The 21,590-nt window shown below is 37.2% G+C and overlaps 1 protein-coding gene across 7 annotated transcripts in view; it reads right to left on the minus strand.

The window, feature by feature from the left end:
• The window catches only part of HYCC1 (hyccin PI4KA lipid kinase complex subunit 1), a 51,055-nt gene that overhangs the window by 4,796 nt on the left and 24,669 nt on the right, over positions 1-21,590 (minus strand). For 4 of the 7 annotated variants that reach the window (XM_074900410.1, XM_074900407.1, XM_074900409.1 and 1 more), the window contains exons 4-10: positions 19,705-19,884; positions 16,727-16,807; positions 16,207-16,322; positions 15,774-15,869; positions 11,022-11,138; positions 10,186-10,273; positions 9,530-9,689 (exon numbers count right to left, since the gene is read on the minus strand). In XM_074900410.1, coding sequence (XP_074756511.1) covers positions 9,530-9,689; positions 10,186-10,273; positions 11,022-11,138; positions 15,774-15,869; positions 16,207-16,322; positions 16,727-16,807; positions 19,705-19,884 — 838 coding nt within the window. Of the gene's footprint in view, positions 1-569; positions 865-9,529; positions 9,690-10,185; positions 10,274-11,021; positions 11,139-15,773; positions 15,870-16,206; positions 16,323-16,726; positions 16,808-19,704; positions 19,885-21,590 lie in introns of all 7 variants that reach the window. The other 3 variants (XM_074900413.1, XM_074900412.1, XM_074900411.1) reach the window with 3 other exon arrangements.

Genomic DNA, 21,590 nt, shown 5'->3' on the forward strand with positions numbered 1-21,590 from the left:
ACAGATTAGAAAATACCACACAGAACAAAAAAAAAAAAAAAATCTAAATCTTATTTCGAGCAAGTGCTCCAATATATGATTTTGCAAAGCTTGTTAATTATAAAGGTGTGTGATCAATGCCCCAGGACACCCAATATGGCACCTGCACCTTTAGCATCCCAAGAATGCTTCAGGACTGAAAGGTCACCTTCTGCATCATAGGTCTGGTGGCATGAGTTGGAAACTCAAGCACAACAGGAGATCTCCCGTATACCGTGAACGGTGGAATCTGGGAAATCTGAGGTACACAGTGAGATACTTTTCACATCCATTTTGATGGATTCTTCACACCATTGATCACTGAATTTTGTAAACCCAATAAATATGCTTAATAAACTCAAAGGTATGTTGAGTCTCACAATGTATTTTCTTCAGATTAAACATATCTACTTTTGTGTCGTCATTGTCTGTGGCACAGACGAAGCTGTGTGCAATACATGCATTTGTGTTATTACACATGCAAATATATTAACTGCATACTTTTAATTCTCCAAACATGCAGCAGTGACCCTTTCAATCAACAGTGGTACCTTAGAGTGCAGCTACAAGTGCTCTGCTAAAACTGCACTCTGCCAGATGAGTTTATTCCATCCTCCATCATTTTTCTTACAGATTTTTGCCTCCTGATTTCTGGCATGCCTTTGCTGTCAGTTCTAGGATCTGTAGCTGTTTCCTGTACTCCCTGTAAATGCTGAACATCATTCTCTGCTAGTGCTCTGCTCTTTTCCCCATTCCCGGTCCTCTCTCCAGCCACACTTGTGACACTAATCTCGGGTATGACAAAGTTGCCCAATTCAGTAGCATCATTACCATTCTCTGGTTGTTCTAGAATTAAAGATGGATAAGAAAAAAAAAAAAAACACAAAACAAAAAATGTCTGAAACAAAACATGAAACAAAAGCCAACAGATACAGATGACTAAAGCATTATAAATTAAAGCAGATGTTCACATATTAACTTGTTGTTAACTAGCAACATCAGCGAGTATGGAATTTTGCCTTTTCTACATTGCAGGCTTCAATCTTCCAATTATTGGCCTGCATCCACATACTGGAAAGCCCCATGCTTGATCTTTCACAATTGAATTTTCCAAGGATCATGAAACAAACATTCAGAGATAATAAAAAAAAAAAAAAATCAAAGAACTCTCCATAATTCACTTCTATGATTAGATTCTCTGTATCACCATGCTAAAGTGAAAGTTCTTTTTATAATGAAATGACATATTAACTTCATGTGTTATCACATAAGACCAGAAACTCTACATGTACAATGTCATGATGCTGCACGGTGCCCAGCCTGAGAACTAATAGTGAAACAACAAAGCCAACTCAAGCACACTTTGACTTCTATCTTCTTTCCTCATTTCAAAAAACTATTTTCAACCAGAAAGATGTTTACAAGTAGGAAAATTCTCCAGTACTAAAACCAACTTATTCAGATAAAACCTATGGAGTTTTACTGCAGTTTTTGCCACCTACTAATAATATAAATGTTGATCTCCTCAGTCTTTTTAAGCTTTTTATGTGAGCTTACAAGTAAGTTAGTTTGCAATAAACTTAGTAACTGACTTGTGTGACAAATAAGTACAGTTGAGAAAACAGGCATTAAGCTGGAGGACAGAAAGCACCACAACTTTCTGTAGCACTGGGGGAAAAAAAAAGAAATTAAGGCAAAAAACAATGCAGCTTGGTTCTAAGACTACTTCTTTTCATCAGCAAGGTAAGTCATCAACAGCAGATATACAAGTGCTGGCCAAACAATTATTTCAAAACAGACAAAGGTTTCTGCAGACATAGCCAAAAATTCCCAAGGAAACAGAATACTCCACTGCTACGCAAAATGTGAGAATGATGGTTGTGTGTAAGCACAAGAAATTTAATAATATTTAGTGATAAGAAAGCAATAGTTCCTACAATGTCCTGGTAAAACAAATCCCGACTCAAAAGATGCTGGTCTACATTAGATAAAGACACGTTTCAGAAGTATGAACTCGAGAGGCAAAAAAGTGAGAAGAAAAACAGGAATTGAAAACTTTATAGAAATTATAAGCATATGAATTAACAAGTTACAATCCTAGTGATCTGTCAGCTTCAGTGTTTGAAGTATTCTCATTATTTGAAGGTCTTTTTAAAAGTATTCAGAATTGCTTTATCGGCATTAGCTCTACGACAAAAATGCATTTAGATGACCTGGAGAAGAAAAAGAGAAGCCATCAGTTATGGATAGTCATGGTACATCCTCCATGAAGATGTATACCACAGAAATACAAGTGAAGAGGAAGAACTACACAATATGCTACATTGTTATATTTTCTGTATATGTTTTATATGTATACTATATGCAAACACTACAGCCACAAACTTGAAAAAGACTAAAAATGCTCTAAAAAGCACAGCTCAATTTTTCGGCCTCAGTCTTCACCAGCAAGTGCTCCAGCCACACTGCCCAAGGCACAGAAGGCAAAGGCAGGGACTGGGAGAATGAAGAACCACCCACTGTAGGAGATGATCAGGTTTGAGACCACCTAAGGAACCTGAAGGTGCACAAGTCCATGGGACCTGATGAGATGCATCCGTGGGTCCTGAGGGAACTGGTAGGTGAAGATGCTAAACAACTGTCCATCATATTTAAGAAATTACAGAAGTCTGGTGAAGTTCCTGCTGACTGGAAAAAGAAAAACCTAACTCCCATTTTCAAGAAGGAACAAAAAGGAAGACCTGAGGAACTACAGGCCAATAGATCTCATCTTTGTGCCTGGCAAGATCATGGAGCAGATCTTCCTGGAAACTATGCTAGGGCACATGAAAAATAAGGACTGGTGACAGCCTACATGGCTTCACTAAGGGAAAATAATGCCTGATGAATTTCATGGCCTTCTACAACAGGGTTACAGCATTGGTGGATAAGGGAAGAGCAACTGATGTCATCTACCTGGACTTGTGCAAAGCATTTGACACTGTCCCACATGACATCCTTCTCTCTAAGTTGGCAAGATCTGGATTTGATAGATGAACCACTCTATCCAGATGACTGTGAGGCTGGAGCACCTCCCCTGTGAGGACAGGCTGAGAGAGTTGGGGCTGTTCAGCCTGGAGAAGAGAAAGCTCCAGAGAGACCTTACAGCATCCTTCCAGTACTTAAAGGGGGCTACAGGAGAGATGAGGAGGGACTCTGCATCAGGGAGGGTAGTGATAGGACAAGGGGTAACAGTTTTAAACTGAAAGAGGGCAGATTTAGATTAGATATAAGAAAGAAATTCTTTACTATGAGGATGGTGAGGCACTGGAACAGGTTGCCCAGAGAGGCTGACACGGTGTTTAAGGATATGGTGTAGTTGAGAACTGTCAGTGTTACATTAAGGGTTGGACTAGGTGATCTTCAAGGTCTATTCCAACCTAGATGATTCTGTGATTCTGTTGTGGCTGCCCTCTCCCTGGCAGTGTTCAGGGACAGGTTGGACAGGGCTTTGAGCAACCTGGGCTAGTGGAAGGTGTCCCTGCCCATGGCAGGGAGGCTGGAACTAGATGATCTTTAAGGTCCCTTCCAACCCAAACCATTCTGTGATTCTGCAAATCCCCGTACAGCTCTTTCAGACCTGAGGATTAAGTAAGGACCACTCAGACTATACTGCCCGTTTGCTACTGCACACGACAGTAGTTAGCACTACAGACATTTAACTGACAGTATGAAGTCCAAAACCAGAGAAATTTATGATGAGATGATTTTTTACAGCAGCAGCTCTATTTTTAGCTAGAGGGGATCCTCTCTTCCCATACTGAGGGCTTTGTGCAGATACAGGGTACTTCTAGCTCAAGCAGGCTACAGTGCTTTGCTTTTCATTAGCATTTGTGCTGTCTGCAATTATCACAACAATAAATTAAGTCTCAGAGCTAGAAGGTTAACTATCCCTCATTTTACCTGCAAATGTGAAGTATCATGTTTTTTTCTAACTAGTCAATGAAAATATCTTATTTAACAAGTTGTACTAGCTAAAGGAAATGTCATTAACAACTGCTCCTATTAGCCACTAACTTCCTGATATTTAGCAGGAAACTCAAGTTAGAAGGAGTAACACTTGGAAACAATTCTAACAGCACTTTCTACAAAAGTATTCTATTGTCAGTAAGAAAAGTAACAACCAAGCGCTGTGAACTGCAATAGTAATAAAAACAATAAACAACAATAATGGTATTAATACCACCACCAAATAGAGCCTTTCTTCTAAAAACATAGTAGTAGAAAGGTTAGTGAGAAGATCAATGCTCTGCTTGGCCTCATTGCTCTTATTTTACTAGGGTGAGGTACCTGTGCCTCTCCTACAGCAATCTTGAAATTCCTTCCTGCTACTCCATCAGTGCAGCTACAGGCACCTTATTTCAGCAGAACTTCTTTCCAGGATCCACTAATCTCCATATGCACAAGTCAATTCTACTAGAAACTTCATTTAGAGCCAGGACACCAGGGAGAGGAGAGGGCAGAACAGAGCTTACTATCAACCCCTTCCCCACCAAGGGCAGAAAAGCAGTAATTAACAGCATCCAGCTCCAAAGAAAGGAGACTCAGAGTGCACAACAGAAATCAGAGGAACAGGAGAACAACTTTTCTGTTACAGATTTTGGGTAATAGCAACACTTGGTTATTGCTGTTTGATAGTGTGTATTTCTAAATGTAATACCCTACTGTGATATCAGTATTTTACCCATCATTGCTGCATTCCCACAGCTGTGTAGCCATTACCACAGTGAACTGGAGAACAACAAAAAACTTGAGTTTTACTCAGCATAATTATGTCTAGTCTTCTAGTTTAGTGCTATTAATGGCTTCTAATGAAAGAATATACCTTTTTCTGAGTTTAACACTGAAGTACAGGACAAAATTAATGAAAAAATGGTATACTGGGTATCTCAAGTCCTATTAACGCTGTCTACCATACTATCTACAGTCTCGTGGCAGAGATAAGACTACATAATCAACGTCTTTCATGGTAGCATCCCCTCCTTATTTTAAAACTGTTAAGAACACCTAAAACAAACCTTCAGCTTCATAGTGCTTGGTTTTGAAGATAACACTACTTCAAGCTGGACAACTCTGGGAGTCTATACTTTGAGAAAGAGATATTAATACCCAGTGCAGAAGGCAATGCAGCAAATGAGAACACAGAGGATGTGCTAAACAGTGTAGAGACAAACGGAACAATTGTCAGTTTGAAAATTAATACAAATATGCCCACAGCAGCTGAAGTAAAATGCACTTGGAGTCATATTTCTGAATTCTCTGAGTAGTACAACCAACCCTGATAAATGCATTTCATGATTACTAGCTGCTAAGAATTAATTCAGAAGATATTTCAATCATAGTCTATGTTCCTATTACAGTTGCCTACATCATCTACTTCAGACTGCACAGGCAAACTGCCCACCTGGGATTGTAATTCAACTTTAACCACCACAAGCTCAAACCACATTTCCTGCACAACAGTAGCATTTTGAATTACTCACAAAACATCAAGCTTATATCTCAAAATTAACATTCATTCCAGATTCCTAAAAGTTGTAACTACTTCAGGAATTAATGCTGTTTCAAAAAGTAAGAAGATTTTCTCCACAGATAATATTAATTTTTCTAAACCTTGTGTACTACACGGAAATTGTTTTCTGAAATGGGGGAAAAAAAATAACATCCTGTCCTTCTCTAGTTGATGTCTTGTTTTTTGTGTTATGTATCTTACCAACATCTGCTCAGCTCTTCTTACTCAGTCTGATACATCAGAGTATTTCTCTACACGTATTACTTCTACATACAGTTTTTCCTGACCAATGCTTTTATAGGGCAGTTGGCAGATTTTTACATTGGTAAGGGAAGTGCTGCTAGGGCTTGCTTTGTTTTTTTTCCTAACTTCCATAAATAACCATTTATTTAGGTGTTTACATCCCTTACACGCTGTGCGATTTTTCTGGCTTTCCTCTATTTGTGAATGGAAATGGAGATGACACTCAAGGCTTGTTTTTAAAACACAAACAGTACAAAAATCTAATGCTAGATAGAGGAGCTAATGCTCTCCTTTTTTAAGTTTTATGATTTATAGGCAACCCAGTTTAATAGCACTAAATAATTTGTTGGTAAGTGGTGGCTAGTATCAACTGATCCACTTTGCAAATAAGCTTCACCTTTAATACCTCCAAAGTACCTACCTTAGAAGTCCAAATTCACAATATGATTTTTAAAAAAGTCTAAGTAACAGCTCTAATGAACAAGATATAGGGCTAGGCACCACAAGATTAAATGTTGAATTGACCTTTTTTCAAAACTGACTTCAATCTAGAAATCTAGCAAAGGCTCGCCAGATCTAAAGTCTGAAAACGTTTATAGTAAACTGGATTTTTTAAAAGATAAAGAAAGCACCCATGCTTCTCATCTGGAAATGTGATTGGCTGTAATTCTTTTATTTATTTCACACAAAGAACAAGCTGCCCTTCCTTCCTCAAGGGATACTTTGCTTCATCAGGTCTTCTGGTTCATGTAATGTGTAAGATCAGACTACCTCTCAGCTGTCCCCTCTAGCTTCCTAATCCATTTGTACAACTCATTTTTATTATACTGAAGCACAAAAAGAAAACATCCAAATATATTTCTTCCCCTTACTCTGTGGGAGAGAAAATAATGGTCAGGAGGTAACAAGTTTTGTCATCTGATTTCTACCAACTCTAGTATTTATTTTAATTCAAACAGGCACCTGTAAGCACAAGCCTCATTATTCTTTCTGCATGCTGACTCTGAAGATCTATTCCACATCCTTCTTTCATCAGGAATTGTGGGGCACTGAATTATGTTATTAGGAATTTTGAAATCAGGAGAGCATCCACTCTGACTTTAAAAAGGCTTTTCAGTTCACAAACAAAAATTTTGTTACTATTTTAAAATGAAAATGTTGTGATTAGCTGAAGCAATCTATGCATGGAACACCATTTAAAACAAAACAATCACAGTCAAAGATACCATAGACTCAGTTTTAGCCTTTAAATTAGCGTAATGTTCACAGAGCTTTCAAATTTACAATTACTCCCAAAACCTGCCACACAAGTTTCCTTCCAACCCCACCCTACACCAAGTGATTTTATTCTTCATTAAATCCTGTACCATCAAGGCAAATCCAAAGTTTTCCCAATAACCCAAACAAAATGTTGACAACAGCTTTTTTGTAAAAGTCCTTAATCTTTCAATTCTCATCCCTAAACACTGACTACTCCTCACTTGAGTCATACTAGATTATCACTGCTTCTCTCAAGTTGTCCTGTTTCATAAAACTCCCATAAAACAACAGCATTCAGCTCATTTCTTTCAGTCCTACTAAAACTCTCATTTCCCTTTCACCTTACTGCTGTCTGCTGCACAGCACACTTGCCCCACCCATTTTTCCTTGAACTTCACCAAGCATCGCCCCCTGCAAGAAGGCAATAATTTAAAAAACTTCTAGATTTCTAAATTTGCTGAAAAAAATGCATTCTTACGAGGATGGTTCCAACACTGGTTCTGTAACCTTTTTACTATTTTTATTCTGTAAATGCACAGACAAAGGGAATCTTTATTTTAATACACTTCCAATTCCTCTGAATGAACCAGCACTTGGTATCCTTAATCTGTGTTCCCCTGCACCACCTCATTTGAACAAGAATCAGAACTACTCAAAAGTAATAGCTAACAAAATTGCCAGCTTCAGAGGTCATTTGTCCATTTAAAAGGTGAGCTATCATACAGTTTTCTTGAACCTGGTCAATAATCCCTGCTTAACAACTGTAAGCCTGAAGAAAGGAAAATAAATAATAAAGACTAAAATGGTCCTTAGCAGTCTTGAGATTTCAGTAATGACTTGCTGCTGGACCTCACTCAAGTTAAAGACACTAATGCTTTGCTCCTCAGCTTTGACAGTTTTAAACAGTTTTTAATCAACTGAAAAGAAGTTTGGTTATTTTACCTTTCTTTGTCCCTCACTCCCTCTGACAGCTTACTATTGGTACTATCACTACCAATGTGTACTACTACTGCTCAGAAAGCTCTGTCATTATTTTAAAGTCATCTTCTACCAGCGTTTTTATACTTTTCTCAACACTTACCTGAACTACCTTTTGGTCCTTTATGACAAGTAACTTGGGAATAGTTTTTTACCTGAACTGTCCATATACTACAAAAGCTCACACAGTACATATCATACAGAATTTTTTATGACACTACTTCAAAATCTTTATTGAACCTATTAGAAGAGCATTCTTATATCACTCACTCAGCCTGTCATCAGAATTACAAGCCTAGCAGAACAAGCCATTGCCAATTTTCATCTCTGGTCCGCTGGCTCTTTCCTCATCTGAAGATGGTAGAAGAAGTGGAATATAATGTTTCTCCTTTTGCAATACATTTAACATCACTTTTTCTACTTCTCAGCCCAGACCTGTGTTCTACTTTGTGGATGGAAGCCCTTATAATAGTTTGCTCAAATGTGCTGGTTTTGGCTGGGATAGAGTTAGCTAGAACAGGGCTGGTTTTGGATTGTGTTGGAAACTGTGTTGATAATACAGGGATGTTTCAGTTATTGCTGAGTAGTGCTCACACAGTCATGGCCTTTTCTGCTTCTCACCACCCCACCAGTGAGGAGGCTGGGGGGGAAGCACAAGAAGTTGAGAAGGGACACAGCTGGGACAGCTGACCCCCAAATGACCAAAGGGATATCCCATACCGTATGATGTCATGCTCAGCAATAAAAAGCTGGGGGAAGAAGAAGGAAGGGGGAGATGTTCAGAGTGATGGTGTATGCCTTCCCAAGTCGCTGTTACACATGATGGAGCCCTGCTCTCCTGGAGATGGCTGAGCTCCTGCCTCCTGACAGGAAGTGGTGAATGAATTCCTTGTTTTGCTTTGCTTGCATGCACAGCTTTTGCTTTCCCTATTAAACTGTCTTCATTTCAACCCGGGAGTTCTCTCACTTCTAACCTTCCAATTATCTTTCCCATGCCACTGCAGGGGGAGTTAAGTGCCTGTGTGGTGCTTAGTTACTAGCCAGGGTTAAACCCCAACACCAAAGCATAGTAATTTATCCCCCTATCCTTAAATCCTATTTTTATTTAAGTAATTTAAGACAGATGAGGTTTTGCAGTAAAGTTGTTAACACCTTTGTTTCAGGTACTACAAACTGCTTTTCAGAAGAAAACAGGAACACTGGTTTCTCAAAAAAAAAAAAATCAATAATTTTGTACAGCTTTAACAAAAAGGGTTTCTGTGTGTTGGTTTGGGTTTTTTTAAACATGGAAATAAACAACGAAATAAAGAATACACATCATGTGAACTACATTAAGATTCCCATTCACCAGTCAAGAAAATAAAAACCTCCAAACTGTTGCTTGTTTACTAGCAATGAAGGTGTGCAATAACAAAGTTTTCAACATTACTTTAAACACGTGTAAAAAGTTGAGGATTCACTGCAAAATGTGTTTCTTACCATGTCTTTTCCATCTATGCCCTCGGATAGACATGCTAGTCACAGCGTTTCTTGATATTCTGGATGAAGTAGGTGTAATTTCAACCTGAATGCATCTTGTACCTTCTTTACTAGATTTCATGGCACCCTTAGGCAGTGAGGCTTTTATTGCATTAGCAACCTAGAAGAGAAAGCACACAGTCAAGTTCTTAACATGAATCCAAATCTTAGAACTCTGTCAGGGGATTCTTATTACTCCAAGAAGAATACTGTGTATAACTCCAGTTTAAGGTCAAAAAGCACACCTTTTTGCACAGGTTAAAGAATGCTGTTTGCAATTGCCTCTCAGAACTAATACTTGCCACTTTCTAAAACAAAGCTTCCAATTTAAAGATGTGGCTATTACTTCAGAATGCTTCTGGACTATCATCTAAGCTTTCAAGAATTAGAAGTGTTTCGCTGAAATAGCTTGTTCACTAGGGAAGATGACAAAGTAACTAAGTACATTAAAATACCTGTGTGTGTGTATAGTTATAGATGTAGCTATTCACATGAACACAGCCACACAGACCCTGTGATATGTAGGTTCCTGGTGCAATGTTGCATCACGTGTGTTCACAATAAAGATTTCCTAGACTAAAATTCTACCCCAAAAAATGTTGGAATATAATACCTACCAGCAAAGGTTCTGGATACAGTTCCAGCTGTGCTCTATACAAAATGTCATCCATAGCTTTACGAGCCAGATCCCATTCTCCATTATAACTACAAAGGTAAATACATACATAATAATAAGCATCTATATCAATAGACAAACCTTCTTAGTCACATAACCTTCACAGATTTAGTGCTCCTTGAGAGTTCAATTTAGAGGAGTTGAACTGCTTGTGTTCATTAGTAGTAAGCCTGCTACAGAGAGAACTTGTTCTGAAGTAGTGTCTATGGAGACAAAGTTTTATTTTCATTGGTCACCCTGAGCAATTTTAAAATTACTTAATTAGTTATTGATCAAGACTTATTCTGAAATTCAAACAGGACTGTTTGAATACTACTCCACCTTTTGAGTGTTCCTGTGTTACTAGTCTCTAATTATTTCAGTTAATAAGAAAGCTTCACACATTAACATGACTGTTAAAGGGGAGAGGACATCAGCATTTCAAAGGAAAAATGATAAGACCTTTTTCCCTTAACTAAACTGATGTCAAAACTAAGCATGCAAAAATGTGGACAGCAGACAATAGTTAGAAGGAGGAGGTTTTTTTAAAGATCTTCTTTCTTCCCATCAGCAGTTATACCTATTAAATGCTGTTCTAGACCTCTTCCCCAATATGACATAGGTAACTTCAGCCAATTAATTGGAGAACTATGTTCTCTTCCTGAGGACCTTATGGCTAGACACAGCATCTGTCCACTAGAAAAATAAAACATTTCAAAAGGTAGCACACCTAAACAAGTGTAGAAATTAAGCTGACATTTCTTTATTTTGTACGCATATTTAAAAAAAACTACTTACAAGGCATAATAAATCCCTGTTAGCATTTGCACCATGAATTCAGAAGAAACTGGAATCCTACAGTTGACTCCCTTGTACTTTCTCACTTGTTGGCGAGGATATCCACAGACACAAATTCTAAAGAAATCATGCATCTGTCATTAGCAAATAATGTAGAACCACCTTTGTACAGAACTCTGCAATGCTAGGTATTTAGTATGCATTTTAATTACAGCAGACCCACAGGAAGGCATCCATCAACAACCTTGTGCTGAAGCAGAATGTTTCTTATTATGGAAGAAGGGTATGCCCTCTGCCGGCACAGTTCAAATCCTTCAAAACAGAGACATCCTAGACACTCCTGTTACATTTATACTACAGTGGAATACGAGAAAGCTACCAGTAAAAGCCATTTTGAATCCACTCATTCACTGCAGAACAGACAAAGAATACGTTAATGGTATTTAAGGAAATAAAGCAACATAGTGACTATTAATATTACAGATAGAAACATAAGCATCATTGCATGTAATATGGAAGCTGCATACAAGTTCTCAGGCAAAGAGACCAGAAGCATCACATTCATAAAGTTATTCTAAAATCCAGTAAGTCAGCTTTAGAATTTAGTTTCAAACTAAAGTCCACACCAGGTTCTGTAGTCCAAAAACATTTTGGAAATCAAAGATATTGGGTAGTTAATTATTCAATTCATTGGCTATTACTGGACTTCTGGAACGACCTTTAAATCACATTAATCGAAGTATTTCCTTCTCCAAAGCATAAACTAAAAGGTTTAGTCTCAGTAAGCTTCAATTCTTCAGCATCAATACCAGAGAGCTTGTAAAACTCTTAAATCTACTTTTTCTGGGAAAAAAAGGAGTTAAAATTGTAGTACTTTTCAAATTACTTTTTTTATTAATCCTAACTTTGCCACTAATCTACTCCACTTCTCCACATTTTTCCTCTCCTTCTCTATCCCTCACCTTATCTTCTGCTTTAGCTACTTAAAAAAAAAAAACCCCACACCAAAAAACCACCCCACACACAGACGGCGCCCCCAGGATCTCTGTGGCTCAGCAACTCTCCCAGTATGTACTTTGTACCTAGTATGATCTAAATTTGATTCTTCATACTCATATCACCATATCACCAAATAAAAACAAAAAAATATTTTAAACACCTCAGGAAAGACAGGAAGCTATGCTAGTGACAACAAGCAAGGAAATGAAAACATTATGAGATGTTTATAAAGGAAGAATCACAGAATGGTTTGAGTCAGAAGGGACCTTTAGAGAGCATGAATTTCCACCCTCCTGCCCTGGGCAGGGACACCTTCCACTAGCCCAGGTTGCTCAAAGCCCCGTCCAACCTGGCCTGGAACACTGCCAGGGAGGGGGCAGCCACAGCTTCTCTGGGCAACCTGTGCCAGTGTCTCACCACCCTCACAGGGAAGGATTTCTTCTTTATGTCCAATCTAAACTGACCCTCTTTTAGTTGTGGCCACCCCTCATCCTGTCACTACAAGTCTTGCTAAAAAGCCTCTCTCACCTTTCCTATAAGCCTCCCTTATAGATACTGAAGGGCTGCAAGAAGGTCTTCCTGGAATCTTCTCTTCAAAAGGCTGAACCCCAGCTCTCTCAGCCTTTCTTTAAAGGAGCAGTGTTCCAGCACTCTTGACTTTTTTTATGGCCCTCCACTGGACCCAGAGGTCCATAAAACAGGTCCATGTCTCTCTTACTGAACACAGCACTGCAGGTGGGGTCTCACGGAAGTGAAGTAGATGGAGACAATCCCCTCCCTCGACCACTGGCCTCTCTTCTCTTGATGCAGCCCAGGATACGGTTGGCTTTCTGGGATATGAGTGTGTACTGCACTGTATCCCCAAGCGCTTCTCCACAGGGTTGCTCTCAATCTATTCATCCCTCAGTCTGTACTGGTATCAGGGATTGCCCCAACACAGGTGCAGGACCTTGCACTTAACCTCGTGAAGTTCAGCAAAAGCCAAGGGAGCTGTAGGTATAGGATACCTGCCCTCTGTGCACTCATGTGGTATTGAAGGTAATTCCATAAACCCTAGGCTTGTGTTGCCACTTTATAGAGTTGGTCAGCTGCTGCTCTGAACATCAGTATTTAGTCATAATTCTCACTGAAATTTACAACCCTAAATACAAAATTCTCAGACTGGCCTAAACCAAGATTTAAGTGACTGAATTCAACAATTCGAAATCCTATTTCTAAAACCAAAACCAAAAAATTATTTTGCTTAGCTTTGAATTTTGATTTTCAAGAGTAGCCAAACATATGAATTGTACCTAACCACAGGTTTTCCCCTAAATTTGATATTGCTGTTGGCTAGAAGCACAGTCTATTTAAGTACTCCTTGCTTATTCATTCAGATTTTAAACTCTGATTTTATTATTGTTAGGAATACATTACTTCAGATTGCATTGTGATTTGTCTCACTATTCAAATGGCTTAAAACTCTAATTTTTTAGAAACCAGAAAGCAAATAAATTTGTATCTTAAAATACATAGAGTTCACCTGCAAAGTATATGCACAGCTAGCTAAACCAAAAATTTGACTTCCAGTTAAGTGAACGAAATTGACCCTTCTGTTAAATATGCTTAGGATGTTAGAACTGAATGAGTTCATCCTCTCCTATTTGATTTTGTCCATACATGGTAAAAGTTAAAGGATGAAAGTCTTTTTTCTGACTCTTACCTAGTCCTATATATACCACAGGAGCCAGTTACTGAAATTAACAAGGTTGAGTAACAAACCCACAAAAATCCCATCCCATTTTCCTCATCTTTATCCCCTGGAAGAGGCTATTATTATGCAACTTGGGCAACATTTTAGTTCCAAATAGTCCATAATTTCTGCCAATGGTTTTGCTCGAAGATGACACAATCCACTAAATAAACCTTTCAGTGCTGTGTAAAGCCTAAGGACTGGAGGCAGCAGCAAGTAAGTGTCCACTTCAAGCAAAAAGACTAGTTTACATAAAACCCATCTAACCATTTTTATGCTGATGTATCTATTTATACACTTACTAGGTGATACTATACAGGGATACAGTAGGTATTTTGGGGGGAAAATAGTGAAGTCACAGTAGGAATGTGTTCAGTTAACACTGACAGTTACATAGAAAAGACCTTAATATAGACACTCCATTAATGCCAGTATTGATTAGTTTTAAGAAGTCCTACTCTAATCTGAGTTACTTCCTCTACAAGGCTAGAATGACATCAGTGGAACTGCTTTGCTCTACATCAGAGTAAGATAATATTCTTATGAAAAAAGACTTAGTAACTGAAGATACTCAAATGCAAAAAATGTGGATTTACAACACTTGAGATCAGCACAAAATATTTCGTGCTGCAATTGCCACATTTACAGTTCATGCTTGTAAATAAGTAGTACTAGAAGCTTTTGCTTCTTTAGAAAAGTCATAAAAATTGAATTAGACTTACTAGGAGAAAGCACATTAATTGCTGATTGCTTTCATACAGATCTTCCAAAAAAACTAAATTCAACACTCCTTAAACCAACTAAAGGAGTTATTCTACAGATTCTTCCAAGAATTTTGTCAACACCACATCCAAACAGGATACTGAAAGATATTCTGGTCTTTTGACACATATTTCCTTGAATCCCTAAAATGCTGTCAGGGCAAGATTTTCAGTAAACAGAGAAACATGGATGCCAAAACCAGTAGCATATGAAGAACTAAGATAAAAGTCAAATGGTATAATATCAAATAACTCAGTATCCAAGCATTCAAGATTTTAAAGCAGAAAGACTTGCTTGCATCTACTGGTAATTTGCCTAGGGTTTTTTGGAGGCTGTTTAAAAATTATTATCCCAAATACAATCAAAGCCTAATCAAGTAGAATAAGTAACATCAGTCTCCTGTCCATAATCTTTAGCTTCTAAGCATTTTCCACCTTAAATTTTAGACCAGTATACCTTACAAAGATCTTCTAAAGAGTCTTGTAAATACTGCCAAGTGCTCCAATGCTCTCTCACTTCCTCTAAAGAGAAGAGAATCTTACAGGCATCCACTACCATGCTTTGCTTGTGTGAGGAACCTGGAAACTTATGACTGGTAAAAAGTTGATGTAGTTGACTTCTAGGTCGCTCTCAGGTTTCCTGGGTTAAAGAAAACATTCTAATTTTTTCCTTAACCCAAAGTCCACTTTAAAAAATATAGAGATAGACATGTTTACTACCAGTTCTTCCTCTCTGAAAAAAGAAATGGATCAAAAATAGACATTGTAATTAAAGCTGACGCAGGGTTTTTTTGGGGTTGTTTTTTGAAGCAACAGCAGTTTTTGGAAATACCGAAAGTATCTGTGAGAACAGATATATTTCTAGTTTCAAAATCTACTATAATTTCAAGAAAGTTTCAACTTGCACAACATTCAAATATATTTGGTAAGCTTGCAATGCAAAATTTACCAAGATTTTAGAAGACAGTCCTGATTTTATTTACTTAACACACCTACAACTACCTTGGTTAAAACCAAAACAGTTCCCTTGATTTGACTTCTCTTAACAGCACTGCATATAAAGCTTCCCCATTTTGAGATCTTAACCCAAAGTTATATAAGCTTTTACAAACAATGCAGCTGTAAACATTTTGGAAAGAAAGTCAAGTTTGCAAGCAGTTTTTGGGAACCTGAAGCTTTTTTTTTTTTAACAACAAAGAAGTTCAAATGGATCACATTTCAAGTTTAAAATGCGATTTTAAATAAACCTACAGTAATTACCTTGAACAAATTTGACACAACGACTGAAGAGAAACTGCAGGCATGTAGCTTAAGGCAGCATTGTAACAGAGCAGAAGGAAAGTCAGCACTTCAAACCTAGGATTTATGAGAAACATTAGAATTATAATATCAATTCTGTTTTTTAAAAAAACAAGTTTACACAGAAATTTGCAAGAGTTATTTGAACAGATTTGATATTTCACTTCAATAAAGTTGGTGATTGTGTACTTTACTTCTGCAAGCTTCTCCTCTTCATGTAGTAATACCTTCTGCTAATCTGTCTTCATCTACATTTACATGTATTTAAGAACAAAAAACCCACTACAAACTACAACATTCACCTATCCACCTTCATTCTATAACTATATGAAAGATTATAAAAAGCTAAGATTCATTAGTGCTTCTCAAGAAAAATCTTACTACACAATTTCACCTGTTCTGTGCTGTTAACATCTCCCTCTGAGGATGAGGTCCACTGTATACAACCCTGGATAAGCCATGCTGCGATAAAGCTCCTTCAGTGAGAGCCATGGAGCCAATGCTGGAAGGCTAAAGGAAAAAGGGTCATTCAAAACATGTCTGGCTGAAGTCTTGCTTCAATGCAAGTGAAAACAGACAGCAATCAGCATCACTACATTTGTACATAAATTTTTAACAGGCTAAGGTTATCTGACCACTGTCTTACATTTGAGAAGTTATTTTACTCCAGATAAGGTACATACCTTCAGAATAGAAAGACATAGTTGGAGCATGGACATTATGCAGTTATGACTATGGAGTCTTGAATAAGTCTCAGAGACAAGTTAGTAGTACTCAGAAGACCAAGAAACATGTTCCTATGTCATCATGCAACACATTCAAACTACTTTTCACTTTTATTCTTAACGAACAGGTCTCCAAAGCATACTGCCTTTCTCGATCAGCAACAACTTTACATTGTGGATGTCACTTACTTCATGATAGACTGAAGGTTTGGACAAAGACGGAATTGTGAAACTCAGCACTTTGCTATGTCCCTCTTTGTCAACTATCTCCTGAAAAAGACAGGAGATACCAATGGTTACACTGTACTACAGAAACCAGACATGCAAAAATGTTAAATGCCAGATGGGGGTGAATGGATGAAAAAAGCCAACAAATCATTATAGGGACAGATAGGGATACTATAACAATCCAGGCTACAAGCTAGAAATTATCTCTGTATTTGCCTTCTATCACAGTGCATTTGCTTTGTTTCTGAAAAGTATTCAAATGACATAGCAAAGGGCACATGCATTTTGCATACACAGTGCGCCTTAAATACACTAACTGTAAATCTTGGTATGTTTAAATAGTATTATCTTTTAATAATTATACACTATTTGCTAATTGTGACGGTTAATGCTCAATAATTCTGTTCTGAAAACTATTTAGCCAATAAGTAATGATTCTACAAGTAATTTATTTGGAAATATTATAGCTCTGCAATGTGCAGCCTCATATGATTTGACATCATAGTATTTGCAAAAGCCCAAGTTCAGTTATAACTTATAGAGTTAAAAGAACTGTAACTTATGGAGTTAACTTAGGGAGTTAAAAGAAGCATGGATGCAAAGCTTTAGAGAAGCTACTCTCCTGGAAGATACCACATGACAGTATGTTGGTAGACTTCTCACTCCTGTAAATTAGCGGAAGACTAATAGGTAAGGCAAAAAAAAAAGATGTGCCTGTGTATCACAGAAGAGCACTGAAGTACTTCAAATTAGAGGTTACAAAGCAGAACTGACCAATAACCAACACCACACACACAGGAACTTTTTCTTTCTAAATTTCAGCAGCAGATTTCATATATCCAAAGGTAGAGATCAGAGAGGAGCTTCAGTGTCTCCTAAGACCGATGGCTTGGAAAGGCTAAAGGTTTAAACTCACATAGTATTTATTAAAACTCACATCTTAAAGTAGAATATGAAGTGGTAAAGTAAGACTGAGAAGTATCAAAAAGGCATACAGAATTGTTCTGTCTGAAGAGTTATATAGCTTCTCCACTCTCCACAAACCATTGTTAATTTTCAATATTGCTTCCACAGCCATGTGAAAAACAGTTTCTTCAATATATGAGGGGGAAGGGAAGAGAAACTGGTTACATCCAAACTTTTAAAATCTAAAAATATGGATATTTTGACTATTCATTCTAATCAGACTCGTAATTAAGTTTCAGGAGTGCATTTCAAGATCTGATTTATTAGGAAAAAATGATACCTACAGCCAGAAAAGCCAAAAATATCAACTGCAACTACCACTGAATGTCTCCAGGCTGAAGGTAGAACAAAACAGTTCATGATCTCAAGGTTCAGCCGCAATAATTCCATATCTCTGACAAGATAGTGAATTTAAAATTATTCTGAGCAATATTTAATATTTCAATTTCTTTCAGTAAGAAACCGCAGGACTGTTAAGCACATTATGCCCCTCAAGTTCCAAGAGACCAGAAGGATTACTATTTATATTAGGCTATGTTTTTCCTCTTGCTTTTGAAAAGATAAAGTAGCTGGTTAAAGAAAAAATAAGGATCTAAGTAGGTCACCTAATACTTTTTCAACCTTGCATACTGAAGAACAGAACCATCTTGATTAAATTACAGATTTGATACAACATCACCAGGTGAAAAAGTCAGCATCAGTAACATTGTGTTACTTCAGCATAAGCATTCATGATGCCTTAAAGCAGAAGGAGGTGGGGGGCAGGGAACATGTTTCTAAAAATCAGGTGGATCTAGAGCTTCCTACAGAAGCTTGCACTAAAATTCTTATGATCCCAAGAAGCTGGAGATGGATGGTTATGTTACTAATTGAGGACGAAACTGTTCATAGTTAAGCTGTTACTGGAATGGTTTCAAGCTTAACTGTAAATGTAATCTCTTCTAGCAGAAAGACAAGTGATTATAGCCACATCCAGCAACCATTTTAGGTGAATTCATCATGGAAATAAAGGATTGAATTGTTTTATGACATAAGATATACCAAATGCGTTCCAGGAGTGTTTTTCTTCTCAGATACAACAAAGCACACAGAAAGCACATGAAGCCTGTACTCTGCCTAAAGAGGAGTTGAATATAAGGGTTCAGGTCTTTTTAAGTAGAATCCTGGGTGAAAAAATATTTTTGTTTGCTTGGCACGAGTGAGATTATTCTTAGAAGAAGGATGGGAGCTGATTTCTCCAGATTTTCAAAATGGGAACTTGAAGTTCATCACTGTTTCACTTCCCAAAGCACCTTCCTAAAACATCCAGAACATACAAACTACACTGAAGAGAATCCCAATGGCCGTAACACACTATGGGTTTTTACAATAGCCATAAAAAGACTAAATGCTAACTAAAATATGGTGCTCTTCAAGTTTTTTTTCGTAATTTTGTTCTCCGAAGCAGTAATTTAGTAACAAACAGTATCTTTTCATATAAAATATGGAAAAAAATGTCAACATTATTACAAAATAAAAGACCTTTAATTTCTCAAAGCTAAGCAATCTGTTCAGCAGTCAAGTACTAAGTATTTGTTGAAAGTGATATTTTTGTGTTTTCTGGTCAAGATAGTAAAAATACCCCAGAAAATATGGGCAACCACTTCAAAAGCAGCGCCTCCAAAAGCTCTTGAGCAGAATGTAACTAAGTAACAAAAAATATTAAGAGGACTCCTCTGTCTTCTTCAACGATTAGTGCATTAACACTTTTCAGGAACCACAAAAAAAGCAGAGAAAATATTGACCAAAATAAAAGTTCATGTTGCAGATTTCTGACAAGGACACCATTCTGAAGAGACAAAACTGAGATACTCAATCACTTCATTTTAATTCAGAAACAAAAGTGTTAATTATCCCCCAGTGAAATACTCTGTATTATCCCCTAAAATCTCACTAACATTTTTAGCCCTGAATAATTACATGCAAATACAAACCAAGTTATAAACTCCTAGGAGAAGAGCCTCTATGCATCCACTGCTCTGCAAATCTCTGCTGGCCGAGACAGCAAGATAGCACCATATCAATTCTGGAAGAAACTGCAGAGTAAATCGTAGCAATTGTTCCTCACCACTGCGATAAAACTCAAAGAGTTGATGGCAAACTGGCTCCAGAAGCTGAAATATAAATGACAATTGTGAATGAATAAAACATTACCAAAAAAATTCAACTTTGTGTGGATCAGTCCTTTGGACAAAAGTGTAAAGTGATAAATGTTACGTTTTAGCTATTAGGGACTGACTGATGAAATAACTGCCCAAGTCATCTTATACACTTTCCATCCCTTATATAACATACTTTCAGATGATAAAAATAGAGCCTTCCATCCCATGTCAAGAATGAATTCCAATGGCTCCTTTCTCTCATTTTTGGATCACTTCCTCCAGCCTCAAAGGCATAAATAGAAGATACTTGTTATCACCAGATCTCATACCATGCCCCCAATATCATTAACACACAGGAGAGTACCTGAACAAAAGGACTTGCTATTGCAGCATTCCACCAGTGTACACATAAATTGCTTTACTCACAAAGTCAGAAGAGCTGTGTAACACTCAAAGTATTACATTACCTTAGTATATGGTAGAATTAGTTTCCCTTTCTACTCAAAATCTTCCAGAAACTTCAGCATTTTTACAGGTTTGAGACAGAAGTAAGAAGCCTCAAGAGTAATTTTACCATCAAATTTGTTAAGCTGATACAAGCAGAAGTACTACATTGACTGGAAGTAATACACTGAGCTAGAACAAGTAAAAAAAAAACTAAAACCAATTAAGCAATTAAGCACACTGTGTTTCTGGATTTAATGCACATTCTTGTGCTATCACCTACCTCTGCTAGAGGTCAAAACATAGTGTTAACCATTGCGTGTCAATGTATGGAATTTATATTTTTATTTTGTCACCTAGATAGGAGATTTCCTAACCTAAGTGGAAAATACTGTCAAAACCAGTAGACACTTGCAAAGCCAGCTGAACTGGACACTGAACTCTCGGGCAAAAACTCAAAAGTACATACTCAAAAACACTTTCTGGCAGCAAACTGAGCAAACCGTCAATAACAGTTTGGAACTGTAAAAGGATTTATTCTAGAAAAAAAAAAAGAGCAGGTTAGGGAAGGGAAAAAGGGGATTTTCAATTAAATCTCCCAAATCGTTTATTTGCAAGTAATAAAAATCAGGAGTTACCTAGCATCTAAGAAACTACTCCCTGAAAAAGAATCTAGGCAGTTGAAGCATTTATCTTAGTGAACTTCACAAAATTAAATCTGAGATACCATCTATTTAGAATTCATTTTATCAGTTCCAGCTAGTATATATTTAAAAAGCATAACATAGAATGCAACATTCTCCGACTGCAAATCTCTAAAAGACAGGATTCAAATGTAACACACTTAAAGCACTGGTTTTGCTACCTTGTTTCTTACTACAAAAACATCTTAACAGTTCATCTACATGACTCACAAAAATAGACTCAAATTTATTTCAAAACCAGGAATGTTCAGGCTAGTAAAAGACCTTCACTGAAGTATATACCTGCACAAAATCCCCAAAAGTTTCAACCTGAAAATGATGGAATCCAAACCAGACATGCATTTTAGAGTATTTTAGAGACTGCACTGAGAAAAGGTACCATAATTATCAGAATTGCCACTGCACTTCAGAAAGCAAAGTATTACTCAAGAACTTTCTGAAAATCCTTAAAAACTAAAATATAAACTTTACTGCTAGTAACACGCAGATCACGTTTTCCATTTTATTCTAACTATAACACTCAGTTCTTCTGCTATTTGTCTAGGTCACATCTTCAGTTTTTTCAATGAA

This window comes from Athene noctua, chromosome 2, assembly GCF_965140245.1.
Source record: "Athene noctua chromosome 2, bAthNoc1.hap1.1, whole genome shotgun sequence".
Taxonomy (NCBI): Eukaryota; Metazoa; Chordata; class Aves; order Strigiformes; family Strigidae; genus Athene; species Athene noctua.